Source organism: Entelurus aequoreus, linkage group LG24, assembly GCF_033978785.1.
Source record: "Entelurus aequoreus isolate RoL-2023_Sb linkage group LG24, RoL_Eaeq_v1.1, whole genome shotgun sequence".
NCBI classification, from domain to species: Eukaryota; Metazoa; Chordata; class Actinopteri; order Syngnathiformes; family Syngnathidae; genus Entelurus; species Entelurus aequoreus.
The window spans coordinates 16,579,470-16,595,207 of NC_084754.1; the positions used below are offsets into that span (position 1 = coordinate 16,579,470).

The window sequence follows — 15,738 nt, forward strand, 5'->3', positions numbered from 1 at the left end:
GGTAGTCTGCGGTGTGTAGTGACGCACATCAAGCTTTTCTGCAGTGTGTAGTGAAGCTATCACTTGTCCTACGGGGATGATGCTTGAAATAAATGTACTATTTGTGTCGCCTTGGGAACAAGGATTAGTTATGTAGAAATAGTTACAACACTGCTGACTGCGGATAGACATTTTGGGGGACAGGTGGGGGACAGACGGTATAGTACCGAATATGATTCATTAGTATCGCGGTACTATACTAATACCGGTATACCGTACAACCCTAAAAGGAAGTTATGTCATCAAAATCAAGCGGCATGCACATGAATGAATTAAGTGTTTGTACCCCGCGAAGGGAGCGTTCCACCGTCTTTGCAAGACTAACCATGACTTCCAATCTTCAGATTTCCTTGAGGAGGAGGAGAGGGTGGATGTGGAGGACGAGGCAGAGATTGTTGGCACGCCGACCCCCAAGAAGCCACCTCATTATAGTCAGACGAGCCGCACCTCGAAACCCTTCCATCAGCAACCTCAACCTGGGCCTACATTTGCGGGCAAAGAAGGAGAGAATGAGGAAGAGGAGGGAGGAATGGACAGAGAGAGGATACACTTTCCTTACAGAGATGAGGAGAGTGAAAGTGACAGACACAGGAAAAGAGCTCAAATAAGGACTAACAGAAGTCATGATGACACCAGAGAGGGATTGCCAGAACTCCAGCCGAGGATGCATCACCCTGACACTGATAGAGTTGTCCCAGGTCGCTCCCTAACCTGGATCCCTAACAGCCCGGCACAGCTCAGCCCCAACAGCAAAAGTGGTGGAGATAAAGAAGTTGAGACTCCACCTAAACTGTCCAAATCTTCACTTCTTTTCCCTAAAAAGTCCTCCATCCCCGCCCTTACGAGTCGTGCCAAACAGATCCTGACCAACTCCGCCCGCAGCAACAATGTCCAGGACAATAACAACAACCTCGTTGGAAAGAAGAAGGAGGAGAACAAGATCTACATCACCAGGCCTCGGCCCAACAGGGAGCGAGAGAAGGAGAGAGAGCAGCGTCGAGAGAGGAGAGAGGAGAGGGCATCTCGTCATCCGAGAGAAGTCTTTCCAGGAGTTTTTCTGTACCAAACAGGGAAAACCACCAGATTGGTCAAGCTTGGAGGCCAAGGGAATGTCGGGGTGGTGAAAACGGATGGAAGAAGTCCAGGAAATTCCCCTCAGCTGTGGCCCAATCCCCATATAAAAGATGGAAAGGTATCTCTTCACAATGGAAGCATTAATCATCAAAATGAAAGCATTCTAAGGTCTGCTGCAAAACAGTTCAATGAAAGCCACAGAAAAGCAGGCCATCGCCATTTAAAGATCACTTCTAGTCCTCCCAGTAAAGGTGAGCCAAGAACCCCACCGTCTCATCACCAAGACTCGGCCAAGACCTCACCTCACTGGCTGAACTCCTCTGAAAACCCGCACGGTGAAGTGCGGGTGACGTCTTACCTCAGGACCACCGAGATCACAGAGTCGCAGCTGGACGCCAACCTGGCAGAGCTGGAGCACGACACAAACCGCTCTAATCCCGACCCAGAGCCGGAGGAGGGCGAGATGTCAGATTACAGTTACGAGGAAGTGGAGGCGCGGCCAGGCTGGGCCGAGGAGAGCATCAACTGGCAAAGGACCTTCTCTGTGAATCCCATGGACTTTGAGCTTCTGCGCTCAGACTGGAACGACCTGCGCTGCAACGTGTCTGGTAACCTGCAGCTGGCAGAGAGCGAGGTGGTGGACGTGCTGGCACAGTACATGGAGAAGCTCAACGAACGCAATGGAGGGTAAGAACAACACTAAAGGTCGGAATATACCTTTTTTCTGCTCACTTTCTAAATGTGCTCATTAGTGTCTTGTTGCGTTTATTTCACCTTAGCTGCTCCCCTGTGTGTTCATTACTTCCTTCACTGGCTAGCACTTTTAAACATTAGCAACCCAGTCTGAAATCATCGATTTTATACAATTCCACATCTGCAGTGGTCTATTGAAACTCACCAACCACATTATTAGGTGCCCCTACATCCAATCTACATAAACTGTGCTTTTACAAAGACAACACTATTTTATTTGACACTATTAGTTGTTACTTTGACATGTGACGTAGCTTGGTTGGTAGAGCGGCCATGCCAGCAAACCAGGGGTTCTTGGTTCAATCCCTGGTTTCTGCCATTCTAGTCACAAAAACAGTGATCTCACTGTCAACCAAAGCATAGCGATATGGCACCACCTCAACCTGTGATGAGGTGGCGACTTGTCCAGGGTGTACCCCGCCTTCCGCCTGAATGCAGCTGAGATAGGCTCCAGCACCCCCCGCGACCCCGAAAGGGACAAGCAGTAGAAATGGATGTTAGTATTGCTTGTATTACCTCATGTGATGAAAACCAGTGAGGGTCAACAAAGCTAAGATGGCTGTTGTACAGCAAGCAGCGCACGAACTGAGTACAAAAGAGGCTTAAATCTTCCTTCAAAAAGCAGATACGAGCAAAAAAAATCTAACTATGCAATAGAATAGAGCCCTATACATATTCACAAATAAGATTTGTCGAGTGATATCAAGGATTATATGTCTGAGACATATCGAACGATTGTCCTCCAGACATCATTCTACGCCAGGGGTGTCAAACTCATTTCATGGAGAAAAATCTACTCCCAAGTGGGCCGGACTGGTAAAATCACGGCACGATAACTTAAAAATAAAGACAACTTCAGATTGTTTTCTTTTTTTATAAATAGAACAAGCACATTATGAAATTGTACAAATCATAATGTTGTTGGGTTTTTTTTTTACAATTACCTGTTGCGGTTAATAGTATATATGCTTCATTTGTCGTTATTTATATTTTCTGAATAAATTATGTGATAATGTTCATCAGTCAACTCGGTGGTGTTAATTTTCAATCCATCTAGATAAACTTTTTTAATGAAAATCCAATTACAGAATGTTATTTATGTAGTTTGATAATTTTCCTCGACTGATGTACTAACATCACGTGGTTTATTTTGTACATATGTAGCATCATCTACAAAGATACAAAGAATTGCTATTGCGACATCCAGTGGACACATTTAGAACAGCTCTTTCTTTCATTCAAAAATTTCAGGTTAATTTTTATACTTGGCAAACTCATCCCGCGGGCCGGGTAAAACCTGTTTGCGGGCCTGATCCGGCCCTCGAGCCGTACGTTTGACACCCCTGTTCCACATGACAAAACAGATGGAAACTTGGAAAAGCATGGAGGTCTACCACTTCTTTGTGTGTGGCTGGGTCAAGGAAATTGATATCAAGATCCTTCCGGATAAATACATTGTAAGGTTGCATTCCATGATATAACTTTGCGTCAACTGCCATGTTTTTTGCTGTTGCATGCGCCGTTTACGGGGAGTGTGTTTTTCCCTGTCTTTATCAAAATATAACTACAGATGTCAACATTGTGTTTGTGCTGAAAGTTTCATTTATGATTGTTGCCTTTGGTAAAGACGTAACTCTTTTTGGTCATGCTGACATTTGCTTTCTTTTATTTAGACTCACCGAGTTGGTGCTTTTTGAAACACTCGTAGCAAACATGTGTTTAAGAAATACAAATAATATCAATATCCCTTGGACTGGAGTGTGTGCTGCTTTTCTTGTTTTCTTGCACTTTTCCTCCCTTTTTGATTATCTCTCAAGGAACTTTGAAGAAACATTTATTGTTTTCGCGATTTAAACGATTCCTACAGCCAAAAACAACACAAGCATTGGGCATTTTTTCTTCCAGAAAGGCTAAATGCCGCCTAATACCCATTGAGAACAGAACTAGTTTGACCATCACGCGTATTTAATGGGTGGGACATAAGCCAGACGTGACATTAGTCAAATCCGAGCAATTCAGTTATGAATTTTAAAAAATGCACACCTGATTATTAATTAAACATACAGTACAGGCCAAAAGTTTGGGCACACCTTCTCATTCAATGGGTTTTCTTTATTTTCATGACTATTTATATTGTAGATTGTCATTGAAGGCATCAAAACTATGAATGAATAACTGAAAACATGTTTAATATTCTAGTTCCTTCAAAGTAGCCATCCTTTGCTCTGATTTATGCTTTGCACACTCTTGGCATTCTCTCGATGAGCTTCAAGAGGTAGTCACCTGAAATGTTTTTTCACTTCACGGGTGTCATAATTTTGATGCCTTCAGTGACAATCTACAATGTAAATAGTCATGAAAATAAAGAAAACGCATTGATATGAGAAGGTGTGTCCAAACTTTTGGCCTGTACTGTATTTATAGTATATACACATATATAGTTTGTAGTGTTTTCACATTATAAATTTTTGTAACCTTAATGCATGTTTCAATTCTCATTATGATGCAGTGCACTTCCACGCCACAGCCTAATACATTAATAATTTAAAAATAGTTTCATATTACTTACTGATACAAAGTCTTACATATACTGTACATATCCACTAACAAACGTGTCTGGATCATTCAACTTACTGCTCTTGACTATTAATTAATTATTGTGACCACTAGGTGTCGCCAAAAAACTAATTACCACTTCACTTCAATTTAGCGGCAGCATTAGTCTGTCATAAAGTCAGTGTTTGTCATACCTTTCTCTGAGTTATTTCACTTGATCAATCATTTTCTAATAATCCACACTACAAAATAGAAAACGTACATATGAATTGTGTGCTGATATGGTATCAGATTATCAGTACTCAATTCCTCAACATCGGTATCGTATCGGAAGTGAAAAAGTTGTAACGGGAGTCGGGACACCTAATTTGTTGTGTTTTCACATTCTACATTTTGTTAACCTGAAGGCATGTTGCAACTTTCATTATGAGGCAGTGCATTTCAATTACAACAAAATGCATTCATATTAAATATTCCTATCTACTGAAGCCATGAAGAATTGCAGGGTCGGTTGGTCGCAGATGAGACAACCATAATGTATGTCAAAGGCCATCCTACAATAGTTGATGATATTGTACTCTATAAGAACCGTGAAATGTTCAACAAAACAATCAAGTTGCAATCATAAAGTCAGTTCATATGAATCGGTTGACTTTGAAATTAAATTAAAAGTGCATATCTGAGCTGTATAGATTGAACACAGGAAGTGAACACATTTTTTGTGATTTTTGTAATATGTAGAAAGGGTAGTATTAATAAGCTTTGCTTCTTCCTATTCCTTTTCAGACATGTTAATTTATGTAATTGTGAACATTAGATGTTATACAGCAGGGGTCACCAACGCGGTGCCCGCGGGCACCAGGTCGCCCGTAAGGACCAGATGAGTCGCCCGCGGGCCTGTTCTAAAAAAAAAAATTAAAAAAAAAATATATATATATATATATATTTTTTTTTTTTTTTTTTTTTTTTTTTTAATTAAATCTACATGCACATCTGCAAGACTCACTCAGAGTTGCAGTGTCAAGTTACACACCAGAGTACAACACACTAGTTAACAGCATGCAATGCCAGGCTTCCCACTAACTGACAAAGAAACAGATAACAGATTTGGTGTCCAGTTCAAAGTGTGACATGATTTAAAAATTTGAGAGTTTACTTTTGTATTTTACATGAGTTATTATTTGTACAAACATGGTGCAAAGTAATTCAAGATTTGTTAAAAAATGTTAGTGGCTAGCTAGTTAAAATGGGATATTGTGATTTCACAAGACTGTCTTAGAAGTGATCATTTGAAAATGTTCAATTTGAAAAATGTGCACTTAGAGAAAATATAAAAATAAAGTGTTGCATATTGATATTTATCTGTTTCTATATATATTTATTGTGAGAAATCATTAAGATGATCAGTGTTTCCACAAAGATAAATATCATTAATTATTAATAATAACAGAGTTAAAGGTAAATTGAGCAAATTGGCTACTTCCGGCAATTTATTTAAGTGTGTATCTAACTGGTAGCCCTTCGCATTAATCAGTACCCAAGAAGTAGCCCTTGGTTTCAAAAAGGTTGTATAATATACAGTGTAACCGTATGCATGTTCAAAATAAACTCCAACTCACTAACTCGCAATACCAATACCATACAATACAATTCATTTGAATCATGTTAAAAATGCACAATACAATAAACAAGCACAAGTGCTTTTAAACTATTGAACAAATCCAAAAAGGAGTAGGAAGAAACCTAGCGTATTATCAAGTGTCTAATTTGATATCAGGCACTGTTCTTCAACAGTTTGTTTTTCTTTGTACTTAGCATGTGCATATATTGTTTCTTAAACTGATACATATTAGTACGTAATCCACTCCATAATTTAATCTCACATGCCCCGAGAAGGACAAGCGGTAGAAAATGCATGGATGGATGGATACACTAAATGCCTTCAATGTTGTGCGTGCACCCAAATGATTGAGAAGCTGTGTATTCCTAAAATTGTATTTCTTCTCCCATGTTGAGAATAATTGTTGTCCATATTCTGGTAATCTTTTGTTGTTTTCTTTATACTGGTACTGTCAAACAATTCCATCCATCCATCCATTTTCTACCGCTTGTCCCTTTTATTGGTTTTAAATCAGATTGATCCCACTTTATAATTTGGATTAGTCATGATAAATCACTAGTGTTATTCGCTTGCATGACTTAAATTAACTTTAAAAAGACCCCAATATTTGGACACAAATGCAGTTTTTATTGACATAATGTCATACAGGAGAACATTTTTGTATGTTTTACCTTGAAAGCACTACATTTATTTGCTCAAAACTTTGTAACAGTTTTATTTAAAGTCCAGTCAGGGTGTATTTTGAAGTGAAATTGGCCCGTGAGCACACCTGTTGGAGTCTCGTCACTCATCTTTGCATTGATCTGATCAATAATAACCTGTGTTGCCTTTCAGGTAACCATCCACGGTTAAGGTAAAAGAGCTTGTGCGGTCAAAATAAACTACATGATTTATCTTTATTTAAAGGTGAATATTGCGATAAAGTTTTGTGGTTAATCACATGTGTGGGTGTGTGCGATAATGGGGGATCTGGGTCATGGTGGTATTGTTTTTAAGTCTGTAAAGCACTTTGCGTTGATTTTCTTTTATGTATGAAAAGCGCTTTATAAAGTTTGATTTGATTCGATGAGTTAACCGGTTATTTTTGAGAGCCCTATTTTGTACATAATCTTTGCGGTTTGAGAGTATATAATATCTGTACATTTCACGATCTAAAACACAATTCTTAATCTTGCAATATATCATTCTGACAAGTGTTTATAATACGGTGGTTGCCATAGCTACTGCGGGGGAACATCTTATTAGAAACAATTTATTTCCCCATGACCTTTTAGTCAAAACCTGCACTTGTTCTCACATTATTTAGGGTTGCTTGATATGCTGTCTCCCCACAGCTAAACACCAATATACAAATATGAGGGCCTTTGTTCAGAATTTATCACTGTTCATAAAGGGGTGCCTCAGGGATCTGTATTGGGGCCCCTCTTTTTTATCTTATACATCAATGATCTCAAACAACATTTCTCTGATGATAATATGCATTTTTATGCTGACGATAGAAATATTTATTGCTCTGGATCATCTTTTGAACAGGCTGTTAATTCTCTGCAGAAAGCTTTTGTCGCTGTGCAGAATTCACTTATTGACTCAAAACTGGTTCTCAATGCTGACAAGACAAAACTTATGCTGTTTTCCAAACATAGGAAGGTGCCTCAAACTCCCCCGGTATTGTACACCCCTGAAGGGAATGTCATAGAAGTGGTGCATGAATATAAATACCTTGGTGTTTTAATTGATGACTCTCTCACTTTTAAACCTTTTATTGATCAACTGGTGAAGAAACTAAAACATAAATTGGGGTTTTACTTCCGTAATAAATGTTTTTATTTTGGTGTAATTAAGCGCCTTGTCTTTGCCACATTTTTATCTGTGCTAGATTATGGTGATCTTTTTTATATGAATGCTACTCATTCCTGTCTTCAGATGGTGGACTGTGATTACCATGCTTCTTTGAGGTTCATCACAGACTGTCGAGCCATGACACACCACTGTGACTTGTACTCTCGGGTGGGATGGCCTTTTCCGTTAATTAGGAGACAGTGTCATTGGTACTTTTATTTACAAGGCTCTTCTGGGACTATTGCCCGAATACATTTGTGCATTGATTTCACAGAGAATTACGAACTCTTATTCACTAAGATCCAACGATCAGCTGTTGCTCTCTGGGAAAACAGCTTTTGTCTATGCAGCTCCTTGTGCTTGGAACATGTTACAAAGAGACTGGAAGCTGACTGAATTGTTAACCTTAAATGCTTTTAAGTCTAAACTGAGAGCATGTGAAGTTATCTGTAACTGTTTTAATTGATGTCCATTAGGGGTGTGGGAAAAAAAATAGATTCGAAATCAAATCGCGATTCTCACGTTGTGCGATTCGGAATCGATTCTCAGTTTTAAAAAAATAGATTTTTTTTTTTTTGATTTTTTTTTTTTATGTTATTAAAAAATAGATATATATATTTTTTATTTTTTTTAATTAATCAATCCAACAAAACAATACACAGCAATACCATAACAATGCAATCCAATTCCAAAACCAAACCCGACCCAGCAACACTCAGAACTGCAATAAACAGAGCAATTGAGAGGAGACACAAACACGACACAGAACAAATCAAAAGTAGTGAAACAAAAATGAATATTATCAACAACAGTATCAATATTAGTTACAATTTCAACATAGCAGTGATTAAAAATCCCTCATTGACTTTATCATTAGACATTTATAAAAAAAATTAAAAAAGAACAATAGTGTCACAGCTGCTTACACTTGCATCGCATCTCATAAGCTTGACAACACACTGTGTCCAATATTTTCACAAAGATAAAATAAGTCATATTTTTGGTTCATTTAATAGTTAAAACAAATTTACATTATTGCAATCAGTTGATAAAACATTGTCCTTTACAATTATGAAAGCTTTTTACAAAAATCTACTACTCTGCTTGCATGTCAGCAGACTGGGGTAGATCCTGCTGAAATCCTATGTATTGAATGAATAGAGAATCCTTTTGAATCGGGTAAAAATCGTTTTTGAATCGAGAATTGTGTTGAATTGAAAAAAAAAAATCGATTTTTAATCGAATCGTGACCCCAAAAATCGATATTGAATCGAATCGTGGGACACCCAAAGATTCACAGCCCTAATGTCCATCCTGTCATTGTAATGTGTAATGTGAATGTCATTTTATGTGCAACTCTGCTGCCTCTTGGCCAGGACTCCCTTGAAAAAGAGGTTTTTAATCTGAGTGGGATTTTTTCCCGGTTAAATGAAGGTTAAATAAAAATATTGTTGTTAATTGCATACAAAACTTATGTTTTTGCATCTGCCTCTGTGTGTACCTCAGGATTTATACGTTGTTGCGAATCATCAACGTCGAGAAGCGGCGTGACTCTGCCAGAGGCAACCGCTATCTGGTGGAACTGGAGCTGATGGAGAGAGGCCGCAGTGTAGTGCGTTTGTCTGAATACGTTTACCTGCTGCTCCACCGGGGGAGGCAGGTAGACGAAAGCCTGGAGAACTCTGAGACTGCTGCGGCCTCCGCGCCGGCCTCCGAACCTGTTCCTGCTACGTCCAACCTTAGCTCCTCGTCTCACCCGCCCTCGACCAGACCTCCCTCGCGGCCCGCAGCCACGCCCTGGAGCACAGCCTATGCTAAACCTCTGCTCTGCCAGCCAGTCATGCTGCAGTGGAGAAAAGACGTGATGGTGCACTTTGTGGTACCAGGTCAGAAAAGTTTGTCGCAATATGTTCACTTTTCTCCTCGTGTCAAGAGAATCTACTTCATCATAATCTGTCTCTCAGTGAAGAACCAAGCTCGTTGGATCCAGCAGTTCATTTCGGACATGGAGAATCTCCACCATCAGACCAAGGATGACAATTTCAGCATCATCATTGTTGACTTCGACAGCAATGACATGGATGTGGAACAGGCGCTTAGAGACAGCAGTGTGCCAAGGTATGTGTTCACATAAAGCAGCCACACATGCAGTGTTGTGTTCCATTTCACTAAACAACATTTGTTTTGTTTAGATATGAGTATCTTAGGAGAGAAGGGAACTTTGAGCGCTCAGCGGGCCTGCAGATTGGAGTAGACACCATTGAGGTGAGAGAATGTGTGTGCATCAAACCCTCACATTAAACACATCAAACCCTCACTCCTTGCTCAATCAATTGCCTTTATTTAACCAGGCAAAGACTCATTGAGATTAAAATCTCTTTTTCAAGAGCGACCTGACAAAGAGGGCGGCACAAACAAAGTTACAATAATAATTACAACAAGACAATACAACAGAACAACAGCAGTCATACCACAACAGGTCAAAAATAATTTTAAACGAAGTAATAATTCAATTTAAAAAGCAAGTACATTGCCCAAGAAAACTGGTGAGAACTGGTAGCCTCAGATCTTTCTGGATGTCATTCCATGACCAGGGAGCAGCATAACTGAAGGCTTTTTTTTACCAAGTTCTGTGTTGGCTCTAGGAACCAACATGTGGAGGACATCCTGTGAGCATAGGCTGTAATGACTGGAGTCTCTACACACAAAGGAACACGGATAGGTGGGGAAGAGTCCAAGAAGACATTTATATAGAAAAACTATCCATCGAGAAAGTCTTTGGGCAGTTAAAGATGGACAGTTTGCCTTTGCATACAAAGTGCAGTGTTTTCCACAAGCAGTAATAAAACATAAGGCACAGTGATATACAGTGTCTAGTTTTTTCAAGTAAGTGCCAGGTGCATTCATAAAAAGCAAGTCTCCATAATCAAGTAAAGGAATAAAGTTGGATGAGATCAGATGTTTCCTAACTTTTAGGGAAAAACAAGACTTACTCTGAAAAAGAAACCCAATTTAATTTTAAGCTTAGAGACAAGCTTTTCTATGTGTGCTTTAAAAGACAATCTCTCATCAATAATAATTATTAAGTACTTATATGTTGTGACTTACTCAAGCTCGACCCAATGAGTAGTCAATATTTTAGGGATGTTCAATGGCTGCCATTTGCCATTTGAGAATAACATCACCTTAGATTTGTCTGCATTTAGCACTAGCCTAAGTTGGGTCAGCTGAGACTGAACAACATCAAAAGCAGACTGCAAGAGTTCAAGGGTTTGCACTGCAGAGGGGGATGAACAACACTTCTCCCGTCATGTGTAATGTAAAGAGAGCCTTTCTGGCTTTGTCTTGACCACACAATAGGCCCGTTTCCACCAAAAGTTCCTGAGCTTTTGGTTCCTGAAACCTGTAGTTCCTGGAACAAAAGGTTCCTGTAGAAGTGTGTGTTTTATATTTTCACTACATTTCACAGTTCAGGGTAGTTTATACAAATCAGGCTGATGACGTATGGAGGAGTGGTTTACTATATCTCTATATTGATATAATGTAAACAAACAGACAATATTAGGTCACAGTTCTTTTACGAAAATACGAAGCAATCATATACAAAACGATATGATTTATAAAAAAAAGTGTACCGAATTGTTCATAAAAAGTTAGGCTTTTGTCCGCAATGTTCAACAGTCAGAAAGTAGTCCTCTCTGTAGATGATGAATTCATGATTTCTTTTTGTCCATTTCAGCTGTAAATGACAATATTGCTATGATCCATTGCCCGGATCATAGTTTGTTTACGTTTTATGTCTCTTGTAAGCTTAGTTCTGTTTCAGCACCCCTGTTTTGAGTCTCCTTGGTTGCCATGGTTATTTATAGTTTTCACCTGCCTCTGATTAGTGTTCGGGACGCTCACCTGTTCTTGACCACTAATCAGAGAGCTATTTAGTCCTGCCTTTTTGCCTCTCTTAGTCTGGTGCTTTTGCTTGCTTTACGCAACTCTTACGGTAGTCCCTTGTGTTCCTTGAGCTAAGCTTTGTCTTATGTGTTTTCCCGTTAGCTTTCCTTGTGCTAGGCACACGCTCTCCTTGTGTTTGTCTTGTTTATTTGTGAAGGATTTATTGGAATAAATCGTTTCCTACCTGCACGCTGTCTCTGGAGTTCCTGTGGCGTCTCGGAAGAAGAATCCACGCATCATCATGCCTCCTCGTCCTCGCCATCGTTACAAATATATAAATAGTAAATGTCAGGGTTTATCTCACCACGACAACACATCGGCTTTAACGTTAGCTTACAGTTAATATTTAATGTTATTTACCTTCGTTCCACTCGTGTGCTGCCTCCTTTTTTCCACATTTATCCAATGAAGTCAGAGTAGTAAGCACCTGAGGTCGCCGCTTCGATACTCCTCTGTAAATACGTTTAAAAGAGTCTGTCCACTTCTCGTAGCTTCACGTATCAAAATGAAGTTTGTAAAAACTAATAAAAATCATTAAACAACATTGAACTGCATATAGTTTAAAGATTGCATATAGTTTAAAAACACTCCAAAATAGCTCCACTGATCAGAGTTCTTCAGCACAAAGATGCCCCACAAAAGTTCTTGCATTTGGAAAGCTCCTTTCGTTCTTCTTACTCTCCATTTTCAAGTTTGTTGTAATTGAAATACACAGGAAAAAAGAAATATACAAGTCGCCGCATATATTCCAACGGCGGTTGTGTCTTTAAAAAAGGGTTTAAGGAACACCCCCAACTGTGTTCAACCAATCAGCGTTCGACAGCACAGCCCGCCCCCGAAAAGGTTCCTAGACACTTGGAAATCACCTACCTAGCTAGGAGAAACTCCGAAAGGTTCCTGAAGAACTAAATTTACCCGGGTCGTTTTTGGTAGAAACGCAGGGGAACTGTATTTACCCGGGTAAGTGGAAAAGTTCCTGAAAAAGTTCCTGCAGTGGAAAAGGGCCTATTCATTGGCGATGAGGGGGCCGCCCATTTTAACAATGACCTGTAGGCACTAAAGCACAGTTCTCAAACTCAAGGCCTACTACATCATTCTTGTGCGGCACGCCACGTCTTTTTAATGTGGTATGGCATGGAATTTTTTTGGAGCCCGCCAAATCATTTCGATGTGGCCCGTCTATCCATCCATCTTTTTTGTACCGCTTTTCTCTTTCGCAATAACGGGGGTGGCTGGAGCCTATCCCAGCTGCATTTGGCCGGAAGGTGGGGTACAACTTAGACAAGTCGCCACCTCATGGCAGGGCCAACACCACATCATTTTATTGTGGACTGCTACTTCATTTTAAAGGCCTACTAAAAACCCACTACTACCGACCACGCAGTCTGATAGTTTATATATCAATGATGAAATATTAACATTGCAACACATGCCAATACGCCCGGGTTAGATTAGTAAAGTGCAATTTTAAATTTCCCGCAAAATATTCTGCTGAAAACGTCTCGGTATGATGACGTTTGCGCGTGACGTCACGGATTGTAGTGGACATATTGGGACACCATTGTGGCCAGCTATTAAGTCGTCTGTTTTCATCGCAAAATTCCACAGTATTCTGGACATCTGTGTTGGTGAATCTTTTGCAATTTGTTTAATGAACAATGAAGACAGCAAAGAAGAAAGCTGTAGGTGGGAAGCGGTGTATTAGCGGCCGGCTGCAGCAACACAACCAGGAGGACTTTGAGTTGGATAGCAGACGCGCTACCGTGATTACGCAGCTTTGGCTTCCAAACATTTGATCGCTTGCCCGTACGTGCGTGCCGCTATGTGCATGTCACGTACGTAGGGTTGGGTATCGTTTGAATTCGAACGATTCCTATTCCGATTCCGGTTCTTTGTTTCGATTCCGATTCCTGGCGATCCTCGATTCCGATTCTTTTAAGAGGCAGGGTCAAAAAAAAGTTTAGGATATTTTAAATGAGCTAGCTAACCTACAGTCTTTCTGAATGAAATAGTCTGACATTCTCCATCAATTTTAATTCTATTAACTTTTTATGAACTTTACTATAAATTCCTCACAGGGCTGTTTTCAACTAGAATATAAATATCAAATCTATGAACTTGAATATAAATATTATAAATTATGAATACATTTTCCCAGGGGTACACTTTCCTCAAGAGAGCTTTATTTTTGAAAACCTCATGAAAACACATTTACACACACAAGTGTATGATGCTGCAGGAAACCTCATGAAAACACATTTACACACACAAGTGTATGATGCTGCAGGTACTTAAAAATGTTACCGTGCTCCCACTGATGGGCTAACCTGGTGCAGAAAAGCAAAGAAACAATAAGAAACAACTTGCAAAACCCAGTCCAGATTAGCAGCAGGTACAGTATAAAATCAGAGACTGTTCTTGTTTAGGAAAATGACCATATCCGCCTTCTCAGGCAGGATGCGTGAGCATTCTGGACAGATAGTGTCTCCTGCTGTGAAAAATACACGTTCGCTGGGTGTGGAAGAAGCTTGAACGCATAAATAGGAGAAAGCGAGATATGACCGCAAAGGATAAGTCTTTTGTTGGTTCCACCGGACCACCACCATGCGGCAGGGTCGTCAGACATAAGTATCGGTGGAACGTCCTGGTACATCTGCAGCTCTCTCTCCACTCGTTCCTTGATGGACATGGAGCTCTGTTATTTCGCGGTTATTTCTTTTTTTTATTGTAAAGTAAAGCCACACTTTCGACCGCCGACGCCCGCTATCCATGCTTGAGCTTGACTGACTCGCTCGGCTATGCTAACACTTCCGGGGGTGGGCGCTTCTTCGTTGGTGTTCAGCGGCTTCTTCTTCCGGTTCGGCGGACTTTTTTTTTTTTGTTTGTTTTTTTTTTCCAGTCGGCGGACTGGGTATCGAAAATAGGAATTGAAATTTAAACTTTTGAACGATACCGGGAGAATCGGAAAGTTAGTCCCGGTTCCAATCGATACGCGATACTCGATACCCAACCCTACACGTACGTAACTTTGGGGAAATATATGTGCTGTATGAACTTTACAGAGGTGAACGGTACTTTGGGCTCTGGGATTGAGTGTGTTGTGCGGGTGTTTGAGTTGTATTGGTGGGTTGTATGGACGGGAGGGGGGAGGTGTTTGTTTTTCGGATTAATTTGTGGCATATTAAATATAAGCCTGGTTGTGTTGTGGCTAATAGAGTATATACTGTATATGTCTCGTGTTTATTTACTGTTTTAGTCATTCCCAGCTGAATATCAGGTCCCACCCGCCTCTCACAGCATCTTCCCTATCTGAATCGCTTCCACTGCCCTCTAATCCTTCACTCTCAATTTCCTCATCCACGAATCTTTCATCCTCGCTCAAATTAATGGGGTAATCGTCGCTTTCTCGGTCCGAATCGCTCTCGCTGCTGCTGGCCATGATTGTTAACAATGTGCAGATGTGAGGCGCTCCACAACCTGTGACGTCACGCTACTTCCGGTACAGGCAAGGCTTTTTTATCAGCGACCAAAAGTTGCGAACTTTATCGTCGATGTTCTCTACTAAATCCTTTCAGCAAAAATATGGCAATATCGCGAAATGATCAAGTATGACACATAGAATGGACCTGCTATCCCCGTTTAAATAAGAACATTTCATTTCAGTAGGCCTTTAAAGTGACCCATCCCAGAATTTTAAGGGGGCACGCTACATCATTTAATTTGGTCCGTCAACATGCTTCGCCACGTCATTTTAAAATGGCTCTCCACATCATTGTTACGTGGCCCCCCACATCATTTTATGTGGTCTGCCACATCAGTTATGTTGCCAGCCAATCTTTTCAAAGTGGCCTGTTAAATAATTTTACATGGCTCACCACATCCTTTATGTGGCCTGCAAAAGGCTGGAA

At 40.2% G+C, this 15,738-nt stretch overlaps 1 protein-coding gene across 3 annotated transcripts in view; it reads left to right on the plus strand.

Moving 5' to 3' along the window:
• The window catches only part of b4galnt4a (beta-1,4-N-acetyl-galactosaminyl transferase 4a), a 503,111-nt gene that overhangs the window by 476,974 nt on the left and 10,399 nt on the right, over positions 1-15,738 (plus strand). For all 3 annotated transcript variants that reach the window (XM_062036152.1, XM_062036153.1, XM_062036154.1), the window contains 4 exons: positions 384-1,800; positions 9,389-9,768; positions 9,847-10,000; positions 10,075-10,147. In XM_062036152.1, the coding sequence (XP_061892136.1) occupies positions 384-1,800; positions 9,389-9,768; positions 9,847-10,000; positions 10,075-10,147 (2,024 nt within the window). The remainder of the gene's footprint in view (positions 1-383; positions 1,801-9,388; positions 9,769-9,846; positions 10,001-10,074; positions 10,148-15,738) is intronic.